At 41.3% G+C, this 26539-nt stretch overlaps 1 protein-coding gene across 2 annotated transcripts; it reads left to right on the top strand.

Annotated features, from left to right (window-relative positions):
• The first annotated feature begins 27 nt into the window (after window positions 1–27).
• On the top strand, window positions 28–26539 carry blmh (bleomycin hydrolase). 2 transcript variants are annotated; one of them, XM_003459196.5, is made up of 13 exons: window positions 28–155; window positions 630–780; window positions 2852–3049; window positions 10276–10385; window positions 11065–11206; window positions 11378–11466; window positions 11587–11679; window positions 18313–18468; window positions 18576–18734; window positions 18825–18892; window positions 19651–19768; window positions 20055–20121; window positions 26235–26539. In XM_003459196.5, exons 2-13 carry the CDS (start codon window positions 771–773, stop codon window positions 26381–26383), a joined length of 1359 nt encoding a protein of 452 aa, XP_003459244.1. In that variant the 5' UTR covers window positions 28–155; window positions 630–770; the 3' UTR covers window positions 26384–26539. The 2 variants fall into 2 exon arrangements, with proteins under 2 accessions (XP_003459244.1, XP_025753620.1); XM_025897835.1 differs by having other exon boundaries at window positions 19651–19795.

The raw sequence follows: 26539 nt of genomic DNA, 5'->3' as shown, positions 1-26539 counted from the left end.
ATTTTGAAAACCGGACGTTTCGTATGCGGTAAATCTTTCAGTTTTGACTTTTGGGAGCGCTTGTTTATCGTCCACAGCGCTGTGCAGGAAATACAGAGGAAGTGAGAACGGTGCTTCCTTTTGGAAAGAAACTCAAAAAACGACAGACGCCAGTAGTAAGTGTTATGACTTTAGTATAATTTAGCCCGCATTTACAGCTAGGGTTATTATTCATGCGATTTAGCTGAGAAACCCACAGAGGCTGAAAATGGTGGCTAAAGTTGAGTATATCTAATGTTGTCCCTTTGTAACATGATTTGCATACATGGGTTAAAAGTGTTCACACTGAACAATTACTCCCTTGTAAGCTTCCAGGAGAAAATGTTGGCTAATTAAGAAAACAGTGTACAAAATATTTGTTTTATTTCCTTACTTTATTACAGATAATGGTTTTTTATTTTAAGCTAAATTTTGAGTAGAACTAGTAGATTTTATATTCTTGAAAAAATAAAGAGTTAAATACGTGCAGTACAGAAGTAAATGTGAGCATGTGCCATTACAAAGTATGTGAATCGTCTTCCATGACTTCTACAGTCATTGATCGTCTTCATGAGCTAATGTAGTCTACATTGTTTTCAAACCCCGCCCAGCCGCCACGTCAAAGACCGAGCCAGGAGCCCATAAACGAGCGCACCCCGTGGTTACACTGACAGACTGTCGGTGAATGAGATAAACAAAGAGCCGGCTACTTTCCAGGACAACAGTTGACGCTCCTCAAGCTTCTCGGCAACATGGAAACTGGTAGGTTAAATGTCACTGTGTCCCCTCTCAGTGTTTGTGGCTGCCTCGATGAGTGGAGCTTGCATTTGGTTGCAGGAGAATGACAGCTGACCGAGCTAACCCGTGCTAAAGTTAGCATTCACTGCGTTAGCATGCCAGCCTGCTAGCACGACTTTATGCCGTCCATCTCTCTGTGAGCTAGGTTGACAGTTCACCCCCCCCGACGGGCTATGGGGTTGTCAGCACGGTGCCAACATCACAATCTTAAATACATTAATCCTGCTCCTCTGCTCAGGCGTTAGGAACTCTTTCCAGGAACGGGATTTATTAGCCAGAGAGTAGCTAGCTCGTCTTGGAAATGCCACAGTGACTCTTTAAAGTCGGGGCCATTCATGGAAGTGAGAGTTCTGTTTGGGGAACCCTGCTTTTTACCCGAAAAGAGAATAGTTTCATTTATTTTTCAGTAGATCTCAATAACCACCCAAGTCAGCCGAGAAATACTCCCTACTTTGTTTCACACCTCTTTTTTATGCTTCTGGGCAAAGGTCGACTTTGAACTTGAACCTAAGATCTGTGTTAGCCAGGTGCTCTGATTTACACCGCAACATTTAACAATAAAAGATAAGTTGAAATTAAACAAATTAAAAACGTTAAGAATTTCAATATTGTCATTTTTTTTTTTAATTGTAAAGTTGACAGCAACAATGACTACCTCCTAAGCCTGTTTCCTTTTTTTTTTTAAAGTCTGTATTCCAGCTTTATGGAGCAGTGACGGTCATAATAAAGTGCTTGGGTAATGTAAAGCCAGCTGTACGAGCACTGGTGTGTAAATTTGCAAGTCACCCTGGCTGCCTGTGCTTGGCCCCTCTCCATAGAAAGCCACCGTGATCTCTGTCCTCACCATTCATGCCCTCAGTTGTTGACTAAAAGCCTGGACAACTAACTTTATTTGGGCTGAGTCTTTCCCGTTTCTTCACACACACGCGCGCACACACTCCCATCAGATATTGTATTTAAATAAGCTGCTGGCTTTTACTATTACAGGCTGACCTTTTGACACATGTCCTCATCATCTATCCATACTGATCAATGTCATAACTTTTAGCTGTTGTGGCTTAAGGAAAACCGTGTTGCACTGACACATGACTGAGGCCGCACTCCCAGAATACTCTTTGCCTTAGGCTGGGTTCTACATTTTTTTTTTTTTTCTCCCATTTTTCTTTTTTTGATAACGCAGCAGCTAATGAGATTTGACACTGTCCTAATCTGTGATGGTCAGTGCATTTGAGCTTTGTGTTGATGGAAAATAACAGAATGCAGCTGAGCAAGAGGTTTGAACTCGAGGCAGCATGCATGACTAGGCAATGTCCCTCTCAATGTTTAATTGCTCTATGCTATTATTTGACGGAATAAAACACACACACACACACACACACTAGTGCCAGTTTGATTCTGTGTGTGTGCGCGTGCACACCCCTCCTTACCCCCATCCAGTGGGACTGGACAGGCTTTCTAGTGCGTTCCTCTCACAGATGGAGCCAGATGAGTGATCCCAGCAGCCAGCTCTGACCAGCCCTCAGCTCCCTGGGGCAACTTGTAGTAGTGCTACTACAAAGCTTTCTTCATTTTTGTCCTCTTTTGCTGGTACTGCCTCTCCATGTACCCAGAATATTCTTTATCAGAGGGCTAATCTTAATTGTATATGGTACCCTTTATAGATTCCAATGTAATCTCTGTGTGGACTGTGGAAAAAAGAAGTGAAGCACCAGGCGGTTATGGTGTTCAATAAAGCATATGCTCTTAGTTTATGACTATCGATCTGGTGTTAGAGGCATCATTCTGACATCTGAGTGCGTGAGTACTCGAAAGATAGCTCTTAAGTGGGAAGTGCACATGCTTAAACCGCACAGTTGAGTCATGGGAATTGGAACAGTAGGAAATTCCACTTTTGGATGCAGACAATGTGTCTGAATGTCTAGCCGTGTAAGCTTTTCTATAATGTCCTAACTTTATTTGTCCTCCCTCTCCTTCCCTTATTTTTTTTTCCCTCTTCCCCCTCACACTCCCTGTCTCCCACTTCTTGTTCCTAAAGGTTTGAGTCAAGAGAAGGTAGCCACCTTTGTTAAGCGGATGCGGTCTGAGCCGCGTTACCTGCTGGCCCAGAATGTGTCAACCTGCATCGACCCGTTGGAGGTGTGTCTTCACCGGCAGACTGTACAGGATACTGTGCACATCTTCCAGCACTCTATTCCCACAGAGGGCAAGCCCATCACCAACCAGAAAAACTCAGGTAGGACATGATGTAATGCAGTTACATACACATGTACTCTCCACAAGATGCATTTTTAAAGTGTTTGTATTAGGGCTGAATGGTTTGGGTAAGGTGTTCCTGAAATGCCCTGTTTCAGGGGGGGACTGGCCATCGCCCAAAAGCAAGCAAGCAGTTTATTTATATAGCACTTTCAGATCAGCCCCCAGCTGAACACAAAGTGCTGTACACTTGACATGCCAAAAATGATACATTGAACATGTTAAAAAAATTAGAAAAATAATAATAATATAAAATAAATAAAATGTGTGTGTGTATGTATATATATGTATGTATGTGTGTGTGTGTATATATATATATATATATATATATATATATATATATATATATATATATATATATATATATATATATATATATATATATATATATATATATATATATATATATATATAAATAAATAAATGATTATTAAAATAAATAAAATTAGCACAAATAGCAAAAACAATAATAAAATAGTATTAAAAAAAAATGATGATGAGAATTACATTTAAAACAATAAAATTAGCACATTAGATTAAAACAATAAAATCAGGGTCAGACTGTGTCATAAGCCAAGGAGTAAAAATGGGTTTTAAGACGTGTTTTAAAAGTGGACAGTGAAGGGGCCTCTAATGTGCTGGGAAAGATTGTTCCACAGATTAGGAGCAGCAATAGAGAAGGCCCTGTCCCCTCTGAGCTTTCTCTTGGACCTGGGTACCTCCAGGAGCAGCTTGTCAGCTGACCTGAGAGACCTGGGGGGTGAGTAAGGATGCAGAAGCTCAGAGAGGTAAGTTGGGGCAAGACCGTTTAAACATTTAAACACAAACATGAGAATTTTAAAATGAACTCTAAGATATACAGGCAGCCAATGGAGTGAAGCCAGGATGGGAGTTATGTGCTCTCTTTTACGAGTTTTGGTTAAAAGTCGTGCAGCAGCATTTTGGACCAGCTGCAGACGAGAGAGAAGATGCTGACTAACTCCACAATACAGAGCATTACAGTAATCTAAACGACATGAAATAAAAGCATGGATTACCGTTTCAAGATGCGGCCTGGATAAAATAGGTCTTATCTTTGCCAAGCGCCTTAGATGATAAAAACTGGACTTGACAGTAGCCCTAATTTAAAATCACTGTCCATCTTAAAACCCAGGTTTGTAACGACAGATTTAACATACTCTGCCAGGGGTCCCAAATCAATAGCGGAGGGTACACAAGGTCCACTAGGACCAAACAGAATCACCTCAGTTTTGCTTGAATTACATCTTAGAAAGTTTAGGGACATCCAAGATTTAATGTCTTCTAGACATGCTAGAAGTGGCTTAATAGAGAAGGCCTCTTTCTGCTTCAGAGGCAGATAAATCTGACAGTCGTCAGCATAGCAGTGGAAGGATATTCCATGCCTTCTGAGGATGGTTCCCAGGGGCTGTAAATATAATGAAAAAAGCAGAGGCCCTAAAATTGAGCCCTGCGGGACCCCAGACTGAAAAGTGGCAGAGGAAGACTCATACCCTAAAAAGTTAACACTAAAAGTTCTGTCACAAAGATAAGACCGAAACCATTTCAAAGCAGTACCACGAATGCCTGCAAGATGGTGCAAGCGAGACAGTAAAATGTTGTGGTCTACAGTGTCAAAGGCAGCTGTTAGGTCAAGGAGGACAAGAACAACATGATTACCAGAATCACAGGAAAGGAGGATATCATTAAAAACCTTTAAGAGTGCTGACTCCGTGCTATGAAAGTTTTTAAAACCTGATTGAAAGACCTCCAGGATACCATTCTCATTTAAAAAATCCATCAATTGGCAGTGTACAATTTTCTCTAAGATTTTAGACATAAAGGACAACTTGGAGATGGGTCTGTAACTAGCCAATACAGTGTGGTCCAGGGCAGGTTTCTTAAGCAAGGGTTGTACTACCGCATGCTTAAAATTAGCAGGGACTACACCAGATATTAAACTGCTGTTTATAACAGTAAGAACAGCCTGGCCTATGCTAGGAAAAATCTCCTTAAAAAATTGTGGTGGGACAGGATCATTTGGGGAACCAGAGGGCCTCAGGTGGCCAACCACATCCTCTAAATAAGAAAGAGTCACAGGCTCAAACTGGTTAAAAACAGCAGAGCAAGGGATCGAGACAGAGGGGTCAGACTCAGGGGAAGAAATGAGAGCCCGCGTGGTTGCAACCTTCTCAATGAAAAAACACATAAAATCATTAGACAGTTTATGCGAGGCCTCCAAACAGCCACTTTGTGGAGCATTTAAGACTGAGTCAATAGATTTAAATAACACACGTGGATTGTGACTGTTGGAGGAAATGATCTTAGAGAAGTATTTTCTTTTAGCCTCTTTGACTGTATCCTGATAGAGGCGCCAGCAGTCCTTTAGGATTTGAAGAGACACCTGCAGTTTGTCCCTCTTCCATCTGCGTTCAGCTCTACGACACTCCCTCCTCACAGCCCGAGTGACGTCATTAAACCAAGGGTCAGTTTTAGCCTTGGGCTTCCTGGTTTTTAATGGTGCCACAGAGTCCAGAATAGTAAGGCAAGAATATTGAAACCAGGAGCTGAGGTTCTCTGTGTCCAAGGGAGTACGATTGGCGGGCATAGACAGCTGGTTAAAAGCAGTTGCGAACTGGGCAGCAGTGGAAGGGTTAATAATCCGACAGCGGCGAACAGGAGCGCTGGTTTGAACTGTAGTGCGTGAAAACACAGCATCAAATAATACAACCATATGGTCAGAGAAAGCAGTGTCAGTCACTTCCACGTTAGACACAGGTAGACTGTGTGACAAGACCAGGTCTAGTGTGTGTCCGTGTTCATGTGTGGGACCAGGTACGGACTGGACCAGATTAAAAGAGTCAATGAGGCTTAAACTCCTTCACCAGAGGTTTATCAGGGCAACAGACATGGATATTAAAATCTCCCACAATAAGAACATGATCGTAGTTGGGCATAATCCCAGCTAGAAATTCTGAAAAGTCATTTATGAAATTCTTATTGTATTTAGGGGGATGATAAATAACAGCAAAGAGCACAGAGTTAGAGCGACTGACTTCAAAACACGTGAGCTCAAAGCTGGAAAACGAGGGCTGTAAAACACAGTTTACATTTAAAATCCTTTTTAAAAACAACCGCCGTACCTCCTCCTCTCCCTGATGTCCTTGGTGTGTTAAAATAGGAACAACCCGCTGGTAAAAGTTCAGATAAAGTACTGGACTCACCAGTGTTAAGCCAAGTCTCCGTGACACACATGAAGTCCAGTTTCCAGGAGATGAATGACTCATTCAGAATAAAAGATTTGTTCACCAGCAATCTGGCGTTTACCAGCCCAATCCTGACAGGAGCCGGGGATGAGGTAAAAGCCCCAGCGGCACAGGGAGTCCGACACAGCGGCCTCAGATTGCGGAGGTTCGCCCGGCGCACGTTGAGCCGAGGGGGACAGGGGTCACGGAGGAGCTGCGCATCATCCTGGCAGACCACGGGGATGAGGCAGGAATCCACGGGGTCCAGGAAACGTCGATGCACAAAAACTCCAGGAAATAATCTCTGTATTCCTTTGACGGTAGTGGGATGGTGCGCTAAAGAGATCTTGAGTTTAACCAGCCGACCACTGCGCCTACCCCGACGTCTTCGCCGGGGAGGTAGCATGACTGCACGGCATAGGCAAGTCGGGATATGTGACAGCAGCGGACACCATGAATTCTGACCTCCGTTAGAAAATGGAGCTGTATTTTGTCCAGAACTTCTGAGGTTCAGAAGCGATTGGCGATCGTACACCAGTAATGACCCGATTTCTTGAGTGACACACGACAGGAGCAATATAAAAACAAACAAAACTGACAGCGACAGACGAGCAGCCACGTACACCGGCGCCATCTTGGTCAGTATAGACACTTTAGAGTTTAGACACTTGGCACAAAAGGATTCAAGTTTCCAGCCATGTGCCCTTCACAGTGCCAGGTGGATGGCAAAAGTGATTTATGAAATCCCAAAACTATAGTCAATGATCACTAGAGACCACCTGATTCTTTATGCTCTTCTTTATGTGTCAGAGTGCCACTTATTGTCTGTTTCATTTAGAAATTATTCCCATTTTTAGTTTTCATTGTCAAGTTTGCACCAGCTGCCAGTCACAGATGCTCAGAATGTTTACACCTTGTTTGATGGTGATAAATAAACGTCTATGTGCAAAATATTTAGCAGTAACTTTTTATTAGAACATTTCATTTATGTATTTAATATCAAGAAGCACGTGGATAATTTCTACATTTGCATTTGGATGTATTATTCTGGACCGTTGTACCTGTCAGTCAACCCAAACAGCTGCTTAAGACACTGAATTCAGTAATGTTGTACATTTGTCCTCACAGCGACATTTTACAGTTCAAACAATAGACAGTTAGTGATGTCATTTCTGAAGCAAATAGCAATTTATATCATTAAACATTTCTAGCCAAGGTAAATATGGTGAAGAGCATAAATGTAGATATAAATTGTACACTGGCAACACTGATAAGATTAACACTTCCTGAAGTCTTGAAATTGCTACAGTGTAGTAAAGTGAATCTGATCTTGTCTTGGCTCTGGTGAGAGGCACAAGTTTAAAGTACATGGTGTGCATTAAGGACAGGCGGTTGTCAAGAACTTCAGCTAATAGACTTCAGCTTGGTCCACGGGTTTGTGCCTGTAATGTTTGTAATAGTCAAAACTAGGGATGGGTATCGAAAACCGGTTCTTGTTGAGAACCGGTTCCCACTGTTTCAATTCCTTGGAATTGTTTGCCATTTTTGCAAACGATTCCCTTATCGATTCCAGTCGCCCCGAATGACGTCACCACGTTGCGGCGCGTCGGAGCTTACCTGGCAGGAAACACGGCGCCTAAGCGGCTCAAACGCTGAAAAGTTTGGTTATACTTTACTGGAATGGATGACAACAGGGCAACTTGCAATACTTGCAAAGTAGATATTTCATTTAAGGGAGGGAACACTACGAATATGCAAAAGCATTTGCTCACAAAACACGCGATGAACTTAAATGAATGTCGTGTTTTTAATTCCGCTCCGGAGTCGTGAATCTCAACCCAGCAGCAGCGGTAACGTTTGCACGTCCTCTCCCATTAATGCAGCAGGTAAATAATCAACTAACAGTGCATATTATGTTAGCGCGATCTGCTTTATTATAAAACCTGCCATTACTGTGCATTTAGGTGACCATGATGAGAGAGACAGAGTCTGGCTGGCGCTCGCTGGCAGTTGTCGCTGCAGTCTACCGGTAGCGTCTCTTTTCAGGCCCGAATGTCACCGAGCAGTGACTAAGTTTGTGGTAAAAGCCTTGCAGCCATTTGCCACAGCAGATGGTGAATGTGTTTAATTGTAGGCAGGGACATTACTGAATATTCTTGTGTAATTGCTACAGAATAATTTATGTTATACTTTGTTATTGCTACAGAAGAATATTTATTTTATTATTTTACATTTACAATTTTCCCCGGGGACCCTGTGACACCACTTTGAAGAGCCATAGGCTGTGGATCTCTTAAGATCTCACTGTTGGGTTTGTAAGGCCATGTTACTCCTAAATTTCTATCTTGTTCAAAGAGAAGATATAAAACAAAATTCTAAGCTAATCGACCTTAGTGTTCTCCTTTTTAAAAATAAGAATCGATAAGAGAATCGATAAAGAATCGAATCGTTAAACCGAATCGAAAATGGAATCGGAATCGTTAAAATCTTATCAATACCCATCCCTAGTCAAAACATTACAGCTGATTCTTTACTCAAATGGAAAAAGATTTTCTATGGCAACCCCTAAAGTGGGCAGCTGAAAGAAGAGGGTTTGACCTGTTGCCTACCTGTTTGAACAGTTGTCGTGTAAAACATTGCATTCATAAATCATTTCTGTACATAGCTGGACTGGAAGCAGCATTACTTTTTATTTCCTTAACCCTCTCAAGGCAGGCGTTGCAGATTTGCAACAGTTAAAACACTAACAACCTGATTAAGCCACATACATATTTTATGAGTGGTTTTTTTTGATAATTTTCCCCAAATATCAGATTTTTCTTGTAACTAAAACTTAATTTGAGCCTGAGAGGGTTAAATTGTTAGAGGGACTGTATGTAATATGCAGGGGTGCACAGAAGTGGTCCACAGGTGCGCATGGGCTGTCAAAATAAAAGACGTGCACCAGATAAGAAGTTGCAACGCGCGTTTGCGTATATATAAAAGGCACTGTTTTTGTCCGCTAGAGTGGGATTTTCACGGCATATTCTGCACCATATCTGTGCGTTCATCATTTGTTTGAAGCCAGCTCACCTCCTGCAACCACTTTTCCGAGAATACGCGGTTCTTTTGCAGTTCGGACTTCTTGTGACATTTCTTTGGAGGTGGAGGAACACCAAAGTAATTGCTTGAAGGAGCTTCTTCGACATCTTTGAGAGTTCTAAACAAATGTCTGTCCCCCTCCAGAAAATCTTATGTACGCAAACGCCACACTCCCTTTTTCTGAGCTTGTCATCATTTATAGTTTTTCCATGAAATGTAAGATTTGCATTGTGTTTACATATTTTTCTCACTGGAATAACGAGTTTATTTTCCCCTTTTTAGCATGTTTCACTTGCACAGTTTGTCATTAACCTCTGGTAGGTCAGCTGACACATCTTTGGGTTGCTTTCTTTAAACTGAAATCTTGTTCTAGTATGTGGATTTCAGCACCTCACAGCCTTCATGAGAGATCCAGCTGGAATGACTCATGTGTTGGTGGGGACGGTGTGGGCTACCAAAGTTAGTCTTGCCTCAAAAATAGATTAAATGAGAAAGAAATGATAGACTTGGGCCATCTCTAAGACAGTCCATGCCAGGCACATTAAAAGAGAAGGCTGCTGTTTAGAAACAGATGAATTCATGTATCAGCCCCTGTTGACAGCCATTGCTGCCAGTTTATTTCTGCATTCAACAAATTTAAAACCTTAAATTTCCACCAATCATGAATTAATGAACCACCCAATCGGTCTCAGCTGCAGAAATCCTGGTCCACTACAGCCCTGTTAGTCATTGAAGGGAAGGGATCTAATTAAACAAGCGATTCTAGTCTTTCAAGTTCTTTGTGATACTTGTTATCATCACAAGCACGGCTTTATATTGCTGTTTGCGTATTAAGCCTTTACTAACCTGCATATTTCTAAATCTGTTTTCTCTTAATCACTAGGGAGATGTTGGATCTTCTCGTGCCTCAACGTCATGCGACTCCCCTTCATGAAAAAGTTTAACATAGAGGAGTTTGAGTTTAGTCAGTCCTATCTATTTTTCTGGGACAAGGTAAGACACACAGTAACACCACACATTGGTTATGGTTGTGGGCTTTTTCACTCCTTTATTATTATTAATATTTTGTACATTTTGGTGATGTAACATTCTGGTAAATGGATGTTTTCTGTTGTTTTGGAGTTGGGACACTATGTGTGCACTGGTGTGGTGTTATTATGCTGCACCTTTCTACTATACAGTCATTGTCCCACCTAAAACCCTCTTTTGTGCGTTGTTGTCAGTGCTCCACCCGGACCAACGTCATGGTGACACCTTGGTGATTTTTTTTTTTTCTTTTTTCTTTTTTTAAATGCCGTCATCTTTCTCTTTTAAACTGTGTGTATTTTTAGCAGGCCCATCATAAACACACCCCTTCTTTGTGGCAGGTGCCAGACATGGGAGCTTCAGCTACTGTGATATTAGTTGTAAACAAAGAAACAGTAGAACTCTCCTTAAGTTATCAGCTATTGCATTAGATTTTTAACTAATTTCAATAAAGTCTTAAATGAAAACTAATTTTAACAAATTACAGTTGATGACAGTACCTCTTTAAATATGTAATAAGTCTAATGATAGCTGAACGATGCCTCTCTGGTACCTTTTTTGTTGTTTTTCTTCTTCTTTGGTTTTGTTTCAAGTCTCATGTGGTCAACTGTCTACTTTGACAGTCTCTGTTGTTGTTATCTCTCAGATCGAGCGTTGTTACTACTTCCTTCAAGCCTGTGTGGAGACAGCACAGAGGAAAGAGCCAGTGGATGGACGCCTGGTCCAGTTTCTTCTCTCCAATCCAACTAATGATGGAGGGCAGTGGGACATGCTGGTCAATCTCATTGGTTAGTTCTTATCATGACACAGTGGTTCATGTTAAGTTCATTGAATAACCTGTGTATTCTAGTTAATTTTATACTAGAAAGTGAGCTTCATTGGTTTTAAAATCTCCGGCTTGTTATTGACTTAAAAATAATATTATTTAATTTATTTTTTTAATGCTGTGCTGTCTACAGAGAAGTATGGCGTTATTCCAAAGAAATGCTTCCCGGAGTCACACAGCTCAGAGGCCTCACGCAGAATGAATGACATCCTCAATCATAAGGTACATTTGCACACTTCCTTCAGTTCAAACAAAGTAAATGGAGCTCACATATAACTCCAGCAATAAGTCTCATAACGCCAGTGAGCCCGTCCTGACTGTTTACCTCATGATGTGTTGCAGCTGAGAGAATACTGCCTAAGACTGAGGAACATGGTGGCCAGCGATGCCAGTAAAGCCGAACTGTCTGAAGCTATGGACAGCATGATAGAGGAGGTGAGATTGAAATCGCATGTGCAGTTTCTTTGTTTGCTTGTGTTTTTCTCAGAGCACTGCAAACTTTTATAGGAACACAGTTTGTGTGTGAATGAAGGAACTTCTAAATAAGCGTGGGACCTCTAGAGCAGTTCCCTGCTCAAAGTGTGCTACTTCCCAAAAATTCAGGAACTCTAAGGCCTGAGATCGCCTGGCTGAATGCCCAGGTTATTTGCTAGGTGGTAGCATCATATACCCTCTCAGCTACCCCAGTACCTCCAAAAATTATGTTTCAGGTAAAAATAAAAAATACAAATGGTTAACCAATAGAAGAGTGTGTGAAAAGCCATTGTGAGTTCTCAGGTACATTTTTACTGACAAGTTGTGTGTAAGCTCCGGTTCCTGTCCGCAGCTTTAATTTTTTCTTTTCACTCAGTGTTATTTCTTCTTATTAACTGATCATTTTCATCCTAGTTGATCCATGGATGTGAGGTGATATCTGCCTGATAATTTTCCTGGCAGATTTGTTTTGTGTTTTAAGCCCATGTAAAGTTGAAACATGCTGATCTTGTGTGCTGGTTGTTAAAATTTTATAAAGCCTGGTATGAATATTTGAACAAGAAGTCAACTTGTACACAGTAGTATTTGTTAGCACTGAAACTGCTGTCTAGTCTGCTTTCCGGCTAGACTAATTACATGTAAGCTTCATTCATCAGCAGATTTAAAGACATAGCTTTGAGGGGGTTCTCGTCTTTAATTGATCAGAGTTGTGACAGGTGGACAGATTTGATGGCGGCAGCAGTGGAAATAAAAGCAGAAGTGTGTAAAACAGAGCAGAAGTTGGTAGTTCTGTTGTAGTTTTGGGGAAGTAAGAAGTCAGGAAGACCTGCAGAGACACAGAAGTGTTGAAAGCAAATGGAAAATGTGTAGCTTTTGTAACATTGTTCCACTTTTACCAGAAGAGGGAGCTGTCAAATAATACATAACTGAGACGAGAAATGTTTAGCCAGAAGAGATGCTCAAAGCAGGCTGTATGTATTCAATGTGTCTATGAACACTAATATTAGATTGATTAAACATTAGCAGGTGATGTGTTCAATTTCTATATGACGTTGTCAGTAACTTAAGTTATTACAAAGCAATAGTTTCAGTTTGTGACATCTAGTATGTAGGTATCAAAATTTCACAAGTCCAATAGGAGAATTTTAGATTTTTAAGTTGTAATGATAAATAATCGGTTTTATAGAAATGCATTTATAATATCCCAGCGCTATAGTTAAACATCAGTGCACGTTGCAGAGACATGCATTTGCAGACAAGGTAAAGGGAGAACACAATACTCTATATAAAAAAGAGTAAACAAAACAAAAGCATTTATGTTGGCTTCAGGCTCATAACACTGACAACATCTTGTTTATAAATGATTAAGGAGAGGTTTCCCTTAAATAGAACCAGACAAATGCCAACATTTGTCTGCAGATTCATGATAACATTTGTTTTTCTTACATTGCTCATTCATGTTGGACTTTTTGTAAAGAAAGTAAATGCATCTTGGGCCTACTTTTTTTTTTTTCTCCCCCCCCCACTTTCTCTAATATGCAGACAGTGTTTTGACCTACATTTTGTGTTTGTGTCAATTCACCTGCACACTACCTCTCATGTGACAAAGTTGCTGATAGTGATCTTGTTTATGGAACAGTCCGACGTCTAATGCTGGATGATGATGCTGGTTTACCTCAAAGAGACAATACAATGAGAGGTGTGCAGGTACATGTAAACAAACACATGCAACACGTCATGAGCGTAACACGTGTTTAAGGGACTACATGTGGTACACAGTGTGCTTGCGTGTGTGCTTTCTGAACACTGGGCAAATTGCACTATGTAGGTGTGAAGCTTTATTCACTGCTCTTGTGTATGTGGGTGGGTCAATCGATCAATCAGTCAAGCTTCCGTTGAGACAATTGGGTCCAGTTAAGCAGCTTTTGTTGTCAGCTGTTAGGTCGTATTGTGCTGCTGGCTGTTTGCTTGTTTAAACAGTCGCTCGGTAGATGCCCAGCCATCAACACAAAGACATGTACATCCACAAACACATGCTGTGCAAGAGTAAAGATGGAGGACCGGGTGGGAGGACAGAGGTTTGTCAGCATGTTTGTATGTACACCTGGAAGTGTTTTGTTTTGTGAAGCACCGCACTCATTTATTTTTATTTTTTACAAAAGGGAACCAAATTATTCTGATCACGGTTCATAACGGGATGCTCCCAGCAAATGCAATAAGGGAATAAATGTTAAATGTCTTTAAACTTTGTTGATTCTGTGAATGGGGTTATACCATAGTTTCTGTATTTGATCATAAGTATTCTCCATGGTTTGCTGAGATGAGTAATGAGTTTTGCTTTCACCATCATAACAGACATTTGTTTGGATGGTTTACTTGAAGTGTCGAGGTGTCTTTTTATTTATTTATTGCTTATCAGCAGAAATTGTATAATGATTCTTATATCCATCCATCCATCCATCCACTTGTCCAGTTCATTGATTATGTTTAAACAATTAGTCACTTAAGATTTGTTACTTTTTCTTTCTTTTTTAATTTGTAACTTGGAACGTCATTGGGTCAGCACATGGGTTAGCACTCCCAGAAAGAAGGTCCTGGGTTCGAATCCGCCACCTGGCTGAGGCCTTTCTATATCTAGATATGCGGGCATGTTGTCCATGGGTTCTCTCAGAGTACTCTGGCTTGGTCCTACAGTCCATTCTCCATTAGCCCTGGGACGGCGCCCTGTCGAGGGTCTACCCTGCCTCTGCCTTGTGACAGCTGGGATTGGCCCCACCCCCATGTTGCTGTAGCTTTAACAACATTCCTAAATAGTAGCTCTGTAAATTAGGACCAAGATGATAAACTTTCGATGACGGACATTTTACCAGAGGCTTTGCAGCCAGTTCACAATACCACCATCCAATGCCAATCGTGAGCCCAAGTTCATGCAGAACAGGCAGGCTTTAAGAAACCTGTGTTTAAGATTAAAAATTCACTGTTTATTTCATCTCGTTTAGAACCAAAACAGTGTTTGTGGACACAAGAACCCTGTGTACCTCCAGACTTCTGTCTGGAAACACAGTGTTACCTCTGCATGCTCATGTGCATTTGCATCCATGTGTTCACATGTGTTTCTCGGGATTAAAGTGCCATGCCAGTCCTACTTGGATGCATGTGGAAGTGATGCTGTCCACCCGCCATACGTGGCAGCTGCGATTGTGCCCTGGTCTTCATCACCAAGCCCCACACACAGTCCCGTGACAGAAACCCTGGGTCGGTGCTTCTGCTTCCACTTACTGTACCTGGGGTGTGCTTGATTTGAATGAATCTCTTTGCGTGTGAAGAATCAAGTCTTTTTTTGTGTGTGTGTGTGTGTGTGTTAACACTGCTCAGGCACATTGACTCAAACCACATAACATTTATCTAAGAACCTTGGCAAAAGAGGCTTAACCCACTTCATAATGCACCTGCAGAAACGGCGTTCAAATCACCGCTGTGCACTGACAGTTTGTCGTTATTGTCGCTAGGATTCCTGTGTCCATACGAGTGTTGTTGAGGCAGCCTTCTTCTTTCATGCTCTCTCAGATGTGCATCGGGGTTTCTCTTCTGTCACTTGTGTGGACAAGTAGACAGTACAAAGGCACAATCACTGGAAACTATACATGCACATGCAGCACTTCACACACATGAAACATACACAGATGGTATTCCTCACGCCACCACCGTACCCTTTCCATGCTCCATTGCGTCATGGAATCAGAAACACCATGTGCGGCTCTGCTCTTGGCTCTGAATACAGAGAGAGTGATTCTTAAGACAAGTCTAATTTACGAGACAGCCATCAACTCGCAGAGGAACCCTCTTACCACAGCTCACACGCCCTGCGCTGCAGGCTGTTGGCTCAGTTGATTTGTTGTTCGATGTGGGTGGGTTCCTACATGTGTCTTTGTTACCGGCTGCAGTTGTTGCAGCCTCAGAATAGACACTTTAGAGTTGTACACCCACATTTCTTGAATTTTTTTTTTTTTTTTTCATGCACAATTGCAGGAATTTAACAATGCCCACATGTGTTGCATGTTTACAAAACATGGAAGTTTAATCAAAACCTCACTCATTTTTATCCAAACTGTTTGCATGGTGTCATTTGCTTACACTCACAAGTCCAGCTTCTAGACAATGGTTATAAATTTATCTCAGAGTAGCAACGAGGTGCATGTTTTTCCTCAATTCGGCAAATCATGCCAATCCAAGAACATTTTCAAATGTATGTTTTAACCCTTTCCTCCATAAAGATGACTTTTGATGCCCTCCTCTGTATTCTTAATGAGTTTTGACGCTTAGATGTAAATGTATATCCATAAAGACATGGTTTCTATTCAGTGACCATTAGAATGGGATACGGGTTAACACCAGTAAAGCTGATCACCCTCACTAACTTCTGATACACACTCAGTCATTTTGTTCTGAAAGCAGGCCTGATATGACCGAAACCACTCAGTTGTTAAAGCAGAAACAAGGATTGCAGGTTAAATCCGTTGCTATAGCATGTTACAAATGTGGAAGATTTTAGTTTTACATGTATTGACGGCTAAAATAAATTTTACTGTCAACAAGGTGTGGTTTATGTACCAACTTTTGTAAATTATTCTTAGATTGCAATGATATTAAATGTGAAAATTGCTTTTAAATCCTTTCAGCTTTTGTGTACGTTGTACTTGGCATCCTGAGTCGAGCCAACTCGGGCCAGTGTCTTCAACACTGGAGCGCAGATGCTATCAAACATTAGCCAGGGTTAGCCCCAATAGCGTGCATTCAGCTCATTGTTTGTACCAAGACATGCAAACTCACTATGTCACAGAATGGAGACAGACCTGAGGTGGGTCTTCCGCTAGAGACTGATGAGCTGAAAAGAAAGCCGCATGTTGACAAACTCCATCATAATCACTTACAACAGCTGGTTCCTGAAACCTGTTAACAGTTCAGATGTTTAGAATATTAAGATATGAATGACATGGCTGTTGAAGTTAGAATCTAAACACAGATCGAGCCCTGCAGATTTTTATGAACAACGCATGTTGGGTTTAGGAAAGAATTGAGGGGCTTTGGCTCGGATCATTGTAAACTGTCTCAAAATAGGAATTTACAAATCTTTAGACAGTTTAACTCACTGAAGTGGTTTCTGAGAGTCAAATTAGAAAAAGCTTGCAACGTGGAGTTGAGCAAATTAATTTCAAACTTACTCTGTGACATTATCAAATCAGACACATTACATTGAGGTGTGAAAAAGAGAGGTTGCTATTCTGTATCCCCCCCCCCCCACCTGTCCCTCTTCCCCGTCACTCATGCATGTCAGTCACTGAGGCAGCAGGTGTTTCTATGTTGATCCTGCTCTGATGTCATTGTTGCTGTTTATTCTCTTGACTAAGGTCTCCTCTCCTCACAGTCGCTTTACTTACTTTGCCAGGTCCAAGGACAATGTACGAGGCAGGTGTATGCGTCAGGGCATCAGAAAGACAAAAATTGTAAAGAGAGTGGAAATGTTTCAATTTGTCAGGAGAGATTAAATGCAGGAACTGGAGGAAAAGGTAGTGGAGCCCGGCGGGTGGTTTTTAAGACCTAACGAGTGGATGGACACCCTGGTGTGTCCTCCTGCCCACAGAGCAGTCTAAATAAAGTGGCTGAATTGGGAACAAAGTAGTTCAGAGGTGTGGGGAGCTTAAGCAGATGCTTTTGTTGACTCAGCGCAAGTGTGTATTTTTGTGTGCGTCTGTATTTTTGTGACTTTACGCATTTCTGTAACAAAGAGGGGATTGGTTTGTTTGTTTAAGACTGGCCTGAATTTATGCCTTTTTTCCACTATGTGAGCATTTCTGGAGTGGGGCTCCTACATTCTACTTTATATAATGGGATATTTAAAATGTGTGTAAGGGTCAGGAAAGCGCTGCCGCAGGAGCTGGGTTTCCTTTAGTCCTTTAACACACACACTGCCAAGGCAATGTGTCACTGTCTAGTGGCCCTTTTTATCTACCGCAAATAATGGTCTCGATACAATGATTAATTTCTCAGTCCCTTATTAATCATATTTCATAGGAAAAGTATGTGCTCGGTCTTGGGAAAAGAACAGAGGATGGGAGTATTGAAAAGCTTAAGGGGGAAATTCCAGAGATAGCTATATCAGGGGTTAGGAGGGCCAGATTGACAGACGGCCCAGTCCAAACAACCTGATTTAGCCCACGAGAACTCACTCTGAACTTCTGCACTGAAGGAAGACGCACATGGCGGAAGGGCAAAGGGGTGTGTGCTGCAAGTGGAAAAGAATGGAAGTGCAGCAGTGGGAAAATGCAGGGATAATTGGAAGAGGTCTTGGTACTCATCAAGGGTATGCAGGGATGGACCGCAGATGTTTGCAAATTAGGAATATTGAATATACAGGCTCAAGTGAAAGCAGTGGCTCCTCCGTCTCTGTAGTTGAGGTGAATTGGTAGGAATCTCTGCTTGCCTTATTAAAATGTAGAGTTTGCTGAAACGCGCTAAGTTTGCTTTAAACTGCCTACAAATGTTAAATAGACTTTAAAGCCAAACCTTTATCTAAACTGTCTTTGTGCTGTGCAGGTTTTCCGAGTGGCCAGTGTTTGTCTAGGCAGCCCTCCTGAGACCATCTGTTGGGAGTACAGGGACAAGGATAAGAACTTCAATCGCATGGGACCGCTCACTCCTCAGGAGTTCTACAGGAAGCATGTGAAACCCCTATACAACATTCAGGACAAAGTAAGGGACCCCCCTTGGACACCACAGATGGAAAGCCTGTAGGTTTCTGTGGTCTTTGTGTTGCTGTAGAAACTTTGATCTCATATGGTTATTTCCCCTATCCTCAGGTCTGCCTTGTAAATGACCCTCGACCCCAGAATCCTTATGGAAAGCTGTACAGTGTCGAGTTCTTGGGTAACATGGTTGGTGGTCGCAGCACTCTGTACAACAACCAGCCCATCCAGCTACTGAAAAAAGCTGCAGCTGAGTCCATAAAGGATGGAGAGGTACGTTGTCACAAGTGGGCACAACTCCAGGCACAGATGTGTGCACAACTGTGATTATTTTTTCTTTTTTTTTCTTTCCACCCATCGTAGGCCGTGTGGTTCGGTTGTGACGTTGGGAAACATTTCCACAGCAAGCTGGGCATTAATGACATGAATGTGTGAGTATAACTGAGGGATGTACAGTGTATGAACTAGTCTCGAATAGTGTTGAAGTAGCGATTTATCTTAAGATAAACTTTGGCATACCAAACAAAGAAACTGGATTTTTCCCCATTCTCTTACACTGAAAGGATTAGAGGAACAGCGGGAGTGTCTACAGCAAACAAAGCTTTGTTCACTTGACTGTGGTAAAGGTATCTTTAAAAGGCCTTAACAACAAAGGGAACATTTTTATCTGTACCACATCTTCATTTGACCAGACCAGACAACATCTGCCTTTTTGAGGTGTCCATATCCCCACGCAGGAAAAGTGCCCATCTTTGCCCTTCAGGTGCAGCAGCAGCAGCATCTGTGTCTGAGTTGCTGGCGCCAGGCTTAAATTTGCCCGCTGAACCAAACCAGCATGGTGCCGAATGTCTGGTTTCATCTGCACTGAAGCTCATCTTTCACACAGATCTCTTCTTGTAACAGTACATTATAACTGGAATGAGGCTGAGGCTTAATGTGGCCTCATTTCTAGACAGTCATGCTCAAGGTGGAAATGAAACAGCGGGCTGCCTTTTTAGCAGCAAAATCCCAGCTTATGAAGGCAGCGTGTTTTTTGGCTTTTTATGGTCATTACATCTCTTCCCACTGTTCCTGTCAGAAACGGATTTTATTATTAGAAAATGACAAATCACAAATGCATTAAACAATTTCTTGTCATAAGTGTGTAGAGGAGCTGGAGTTATCACTTGATTTTGTGCATTTCATACAGGTTCAACCATGAGCTTGTGTTTGGGGTTTCAGTGAAGAACCTTTCAAAGGCAGAGAGACTGATATATGGCGACTCTCTCATGACCCATGCAATGATTCTCACCGCTGTCACAGACAAGGTACGCTCGCACAATCATGCAGCACAGGTATGTGACTGTTTGGTACACTCATGTATACATGCAGTACTTATACAAACTGTCCAGCGAAGATACACACTCTGAGAATTTCCCAAGGTTTATTGTATGAAAGTCTTGCCGTGTGTTTACACTGCTTTAATCCTCTGCAGTTTTTTGTAGTGCTGTCAATTTCCCCCCTTTTTAAGTAACAACAGCTGTCAGGACACTTTCTTTCCTCTTGTCTCACTGTTATCTCCCATTGTCTCTTGTTCTCCTTGTTCTCTCTCAGGATGGAAAAGAAGCCTATGAAAAGTGGAGGGTGGAAAACTCCTGGGGTGATGACCGTGGCAACAAAGGTAACACAAAACCCTCTTGCTGGAGAGCAGAAGCCTGATTTCTTTAATGTGACGCTGATTGTCGACTGTCTGGTCGGGTGATTAAACTCTTCCTGTTTGTGTTCCTTAAATTAAAAACAGGGTCTTGAACTTGTAATTGGTTATGTTCCTCTTCACCTCAACAGAAACGCAGGGGGACTTTATTTAAAAAAAATAAAAATAATAAGAGTTATGAAATTTACAGAGCTTAAGGTTGACACAAATTATGCATGTTTATTCAAAAAAGGAATTGGCTTCAGTCTCATAATTGTGTGCAAATATCTGCACTTCTGCATGGCAGGTTATAGCAGAGGAAATAAGGAATGTTGGATAAAGCAACACAGCTCACGGGCAACAGTTTAATCTTTCTTTCTGGACTCGAGTCAGGAATGTCAGGCCCTTTGTTGGTCAGCACTGAATATTTAGGGGCCAAACTGTCAGCTAAAGCTACCCTGACTGTATGCATGCTTCTCAGGCACAGATATCAAAAATAGTAATTTCCCAAACATGGGGAAATAAGTGTTTCTCATTATTGTCTCAATATCTACTAATATTAAGTAATGCATAAATAAAACAACAGAATTTGACTCGCCAAATGTGGAGAACAGTCTTCTTGGAAAGACTTACTATAATCAAAGATCCAGCAGGCTGACTTATCTGTCAGATAATTTATTTTTTACATAAATCTCCAAAAGCCAGCAGTACCAGAAACATGTTTGAGAGGTCCAGTTCATTAATTTCATTAATAATCAGGCCTTTTACATGTGTGTCTGTGGAAACTGGCTCAACTGGCTATTTGAGGTACTGCATGCATGAGAGTTGAAGTTTGACTGAAAAACTAGAGTGGTGTATGACGGTGTTTTTGATGGTTGGATATTCAGAACAACAGTTCATTCAACAACACTAATCTATTAATTAATTAGCTAATTTTAATATACAGTGCCATGTATAACTAATGTCCACTAGTCTTAGGTGGAGCTGAAAGCTATCCCAGCTGTCTTAGGGTGAGAGGCAGGGTACACCTTGGACAGGTTGCCAGTCTGTTGCAGGGATAACAGACACAGACAAACATTCACACTCACTTTCACACCTGTGGGTCAATTTAGTTACCAGTTAACCAAACTCCACGTCTTTGGACTGCGAGAGGAAGCCGGAGTACCCACGCAATACATGGGGAGAACATGCAAACTCCACATAGAAAGACCCTAACCTGATGGTGGAATTGAACACGGGACCTTCTTGCCATGAGGCAACAGTCTTAACCACCGTGCCACCTGCCTTAAATGATCCTATCAGTGTGAATTGAATACAGGCCCAGCAGTTAGGCATCCAAGTGGAAATGGCATGAAATATCCATACCAGCATATATGATTATACTGCACATTTTAATGTGCTTTTAAAGTTATTAGAGCTAAAGGTAAATGTTAAAAATAGAGACACGCATAGCAGAAGCTGAGGGCTGAAATGTTTCAAATGGTGTGTTTTGGTCGTCAGCTGTTGACATGCAGACATGGAGACCTTGGACTGTCTAACACACCAGAAGCGTACAAAGAATTTCAACTTTTGAACCACGGTTTATTTTTTAGTGGTCTAGTTGTTTTTTGTTTTATTTTTAAACCACATATTAGATTTAATTTTGATAACCTGAGTCAGTCTTGGTCAAACTACCAATAAAGCATTTTGAGGCATCATGGAAAACTGTAGGGTGTCTGTCATTAAGTAGGTTTGGCTTCCTTTATGCAACAGCCCTCCCAACACATCAGCCCTCCACACCACTGCCCCAGATGGCTGTTGCTATGCCCACTATTTTATTTATTTATTTTCCTAATCTTCCTCTGATCTTCTCTCCCTTACCGCCCTGTTACTGAGCTTGGGCTTCCACTCCAAATTATGGGAGAGTATTTAAGGTCAGTGGTGGATCGTCTCGTGACACACACACACAGACATACAGTACAAGATGTACACACAATGAGACGCACACTTACTCTCAATATTTGCTTGAACCCACAAACCTTAGTGACTGTTGAGAAAACATGTGAAAACCCCTCAGTCAAATGAAATGTATTTCATGCATATCTTATTCCATAAACACCAGCAGATGGGGGAAGGCCAGGGCCCCCAGCCCCTCCACAGCCAAATTAATAAAGGTTTTTTGTTTTTTTTGAGAAGAAAAGTCTGAGAAGTGGAGTTCACTGGGGAATCTGGAGGCTTTGTTTGTTTGACAAAAGCTGAGGGGAGAAAAGAAGGGAAGTAGACGTGGAGACAATTTGGGAAAATGACAAAGAACTGAAGAAATTAAAGAATAGTGACCAAAAGAAGGAAGCCAAGAACGAAAGTGCTTGTAAGATTTCCAAAGACTTGATGTCTCCCTTTAGATCTTTTAATATTCCTTCTAACCATAAAAGGATCTCTCAGGAGAGATTTAACTTTCCATTTCCTTCATCTTTAATCCTTCAAACAGACGTTGTTATGGCTCCGCTCACTTTACAACTCGAACTTTTTACACCATTTAAGAGTAAAATTTGGCCACAATCGCTGAGAGTTTAATATGGGTTTAAAGATTCTGTAGAAGATTTGTTATTTTCACCCAAACAGTTATCTGTTCTTTAGTCCTATAAAGTAAACTGTAACATTTTAAATTTATAAAACTCCTTTTGGCTGCTCCCTTGTCACAAGGTGTCGCCACAACAACCTGACACAACCCCAAAGTGGATTTGTCTTCACCAGGAATTAAAGTGGCAACCTTTCACTTGCCAAGGGAATTTGTAAACCATTACACTATGAAGGAGCCCAAGTGTTTAAATAAATAAACAAATAAATATAATTTTAATAACATTGATCCATTCATTCTCTTCCACTTGTTTATTACTTTATGCTGCAAAACTCGAGAAGCTGAAGTGACCCTGTGGAGTCTACACAAGTGACTGACTCCATTGCACACATTTATACTTGTGCACTGCTCTGCAATTTCACCACCAAAGTTTCTCTCTTCCGAGTTGATCCATAGAAAGATGCATCGGAAGAAACAACAATACTGAATGGTCGGCTGTTGCAGGCTGTGCCGTCGTGGCTTGTACGGCTACAAGTAATATGGGTACAGCTGCAGTGCGATTACTCAGGTGGTGAACTCGTGATGGTCAGAAAGTCGAGTGTAGAAGGCTGTACATTTGTGACCCTCAAGTAGGTTTTTCACAGCAGCTATTTCAAGTGTTGTTAATGGCATTGGCAGAGGTTCACATCATTATTAATCTAATAAGTAACAAGTGTTTACCCACTGTGTCAGGTTAAAAGGTCTGTGGTGACCACCTTGGCTATCTAGTGGATGGCCAATTTTCAGCCATTCACCACCATAGTAGGTAAATGGCTCTATTGGCTAACTTGCAAGATTGTTTTTTGGGGATGGGGGCGTTTGTTTGTTTTAAAATCAGACACACTGCCATGTGAGTGCTACATGTTATCTTCAGTGTAGAAAGTGGTATTTGTGATCGTAGGGTTAAAAAAGTTGTAAATGTTCAAAAATGTGGCAGCTAGCATGACAAAATGCAGCATTAGTCGTGCTGAGAAGGAAAACGGCTAGCCGTTTGTTTGTTTTTTTTTTTTAAAAAAATAAACAATGAAAGTGAATACACGGTGTATATAGTGTTAGTCATGCTTTTAGGCATTTAGCAATTTATTTCAGTAGTTGGATTTTGCAAAACAAGAGAAAAATGGCTATTTTTAAATATCTAAATCATTGTCACTTCACTTTTTTTTTTTTTTTTTTTTCTTTTTTTTTTTTTGCAATATGGATTAAAATCACAGCTCCTCGGGTCCAGATTGCGTCCTTTGTTCAGAATAGCTGAATAGGTGGCTCGCTTGCACTACACCCATCTGGTCTGAGACAGGACACTCAGCCTATCCCAAAAAACAAATAACACCCAACATTCACACACACACTATGCCACCCAACACGTGGGTTCCAGGAAGCTCACATCAATACACACATGGTTACTGCAGTGAGAACCAGGCAGTATGCCATGTGAGATTTGCGTACTTGGAAGAACACGGATACACAACACACACGCCATCCCGATACATTGTTTTGAACTGTGCATGTTCTTGCGGTTACCCTGACGTCTTTGATAAGTCAACTTGACAGTTGGAGGGACGCACTTGTTTGCTCAATTCCGAACACAAGAGAAAGGGGGGGGGAGGAAAAAAGGAAGAGCTGGAGCAAAAAGGTGGTATGAAGAAGGGGGGAAAGAAAAGTAAATGAATTTTGAATTCAGTGTTTCCAGTTCTAATCCAGCTTCCCATATGGGCCAGTTCAGCGCTAGGTCTGAGCTGCTCTGGTTTCACCGAGCTTCTAGCCTCTTTTATTTATGTGGAAGACGAACACAGACATCTTTGATTTTAATTAATCGTTTCAGTGTGGGGCTAGATTCTCATCCAGAAAGTGATCAGGTTATCCCAGCATCCTTTCAGTGTAAGCTCAAGGTAAACTCACAGGAATCTGAACTCATTCATGTTGACCTTGTACGGCTGCACACAGGGACACAGGGAGAGGGAAGCAGACATTGTTTGGTTTTATCAGGGTGTGCATGCAGAGCTGATAGCTAAAGTGCTGAATGCATGCCGTACTGAAGGGTGGGATAGTGTGAACTATAACGGGCGGGGGTCCTTCGTGTCTGCAAAAAGCTCTTTTGCCTGTTGAACAATAGTTTAAAACTAAAGAGCACTTAGCAGGATTTCAAACATGCATGCATCAACAAAGTGTGCTGGACCATTCTGTTGAATTGTTCTTCCTCTCTACTCCTCCCCTTGCAATGAAAGAAGCATAACTGCATTATTGCTAGATTAATAAAATAAGCCACTTTGTGTGAGTCTGTGTAGTGCTGTCTACCTGCAAGAATTATTTGGAAATAAGTGGATCCCCCCCCCAAAAAAGCTAGTATTTGAAGAATTTTACAGCAGCTACACTAAAATATTTGCTTTGTTCCCATATTCATAAAAATCTTATTTTAAAAAAAAAAAAAAAAAACAAACAAAAAAAAACTAGGTGCATATCCGATTGTGATCTGGGCACAAGAGATGTTGATAAATAATGCTAACTGGCCTCATTTCCTGAGTTCTGCTAAACAATTTCCATTATCATGTAACTTTTCCATTTCAAGGAGAGAGTAGGCTTCTTATCCAGCTCGGTCTGGGTGTAGCTGCTGCTGCTATTGACAGATGTTGGGAGCTGGATGAACGTGCCATTGTAAAGCTTTCTGATGTGTTCAGCCGTTGCTTTCGGTGTTAAACATAAGAGCTGAAGGACCATTCTGCCACACACGAGTTGGCCTATTAGTTTTATGATATTCCTTTATAAAAAACACATTTTTCATTGTTTGTGTTTTGGCCAAATTCTTCATTTTCTATTAAATGGATATACTGAAAGATAAATGTTTCAACATGGGGCTGGACTCAGGACTGAAGATTCTTTAGTGGGCGACAAAATTGTTAATTTAACTGTGGAAATGATCTCATCATCAAATGTATAAGAGACGAGAGACAATAATGAGAAACAGTTGTACATCTTTGCAAAAACAACAACAAAAAAATTTCAAAAAAAAACCTAGACGGGATTCATGCCAGTGATCAAAATCAGTCAAAAACAGAGATGTGTTTTCATGCTTGTGTTGAGATATTTTGGTTGTCTAAAATACATTACGTGTGTGGGTTGTTTTTGTTTGTTTGTTTGTTTGGTTGGTTGGGGGTTTTTTTGGTTTTTTGTTTTGGGGGGTTTTTTTGTTTTGGTTTTTTGTTGCTTTTCAGCCACCTGTTTCTACCACAAAATGTGCAAACCTTCTAGTGAATTTCAAACCAGACTGCTGTGACTCTCATTGTGTGGTTTCACATTTTTGCCATTTTAAACAGTTAAAACCTTTTTTTACATGTAAAAATCGATTAGGTAAAGTTAAACCCTAGACCTATCATATTTATCTAATTCTTGACCAGAATCTGAAGTTTGCTCCTTGTTTTGGTAATTTGTTGAAAACACTCAGTCTTCTGCTGAGTACTGGCATCACAAGAAGAATCCAAGCAGCTGACCTGATGTCTTCCTGTCTCTGTAGGTTACCTGATAATGACGGATGACTGGTTCTCTGAGTATGTTTACGAGGTGGTGGTAGACAAGAGGTTCCTGACCGGTGATGTCCTGGAAGTGATGCAGCAGGATCCTATCGTACTTCCTGCCTGGGACCCGATGGGATCCCTGGCATAGCTAGAGAAATCTAGGTTTTAGCCCCACCCTCTGGTCAATTTGACTCCGCCCTATTCCTCAGCTGCTTTTACCTCGCCAACATTTCCCCAACACCTCCTTCCAAAACGGCCTGTACTTCTAGAAAAAATAATAAAGATTTTTTCTTTTTTTACCAGA

The sequence above is a fragment of the Oreochromis niloticus genome, linkage group LG14 (assembly GCF_001858045.2).
Source record: "Oreochromis niloticus isolate F11D_XX linkage group LG14, O_niloticus_UMD_NMBU, whole genome shotgun sequence".
Taxonomy (NCBI): Eukaryota; Metazoa; Chordata; class Actinopteri; order Cichliformes; family Cichlidae; genus Oreochromis; species Oreochromis niloticus.
This window is presented reverse-complemented; position numbering and strand designations above follow the sequence as displayed.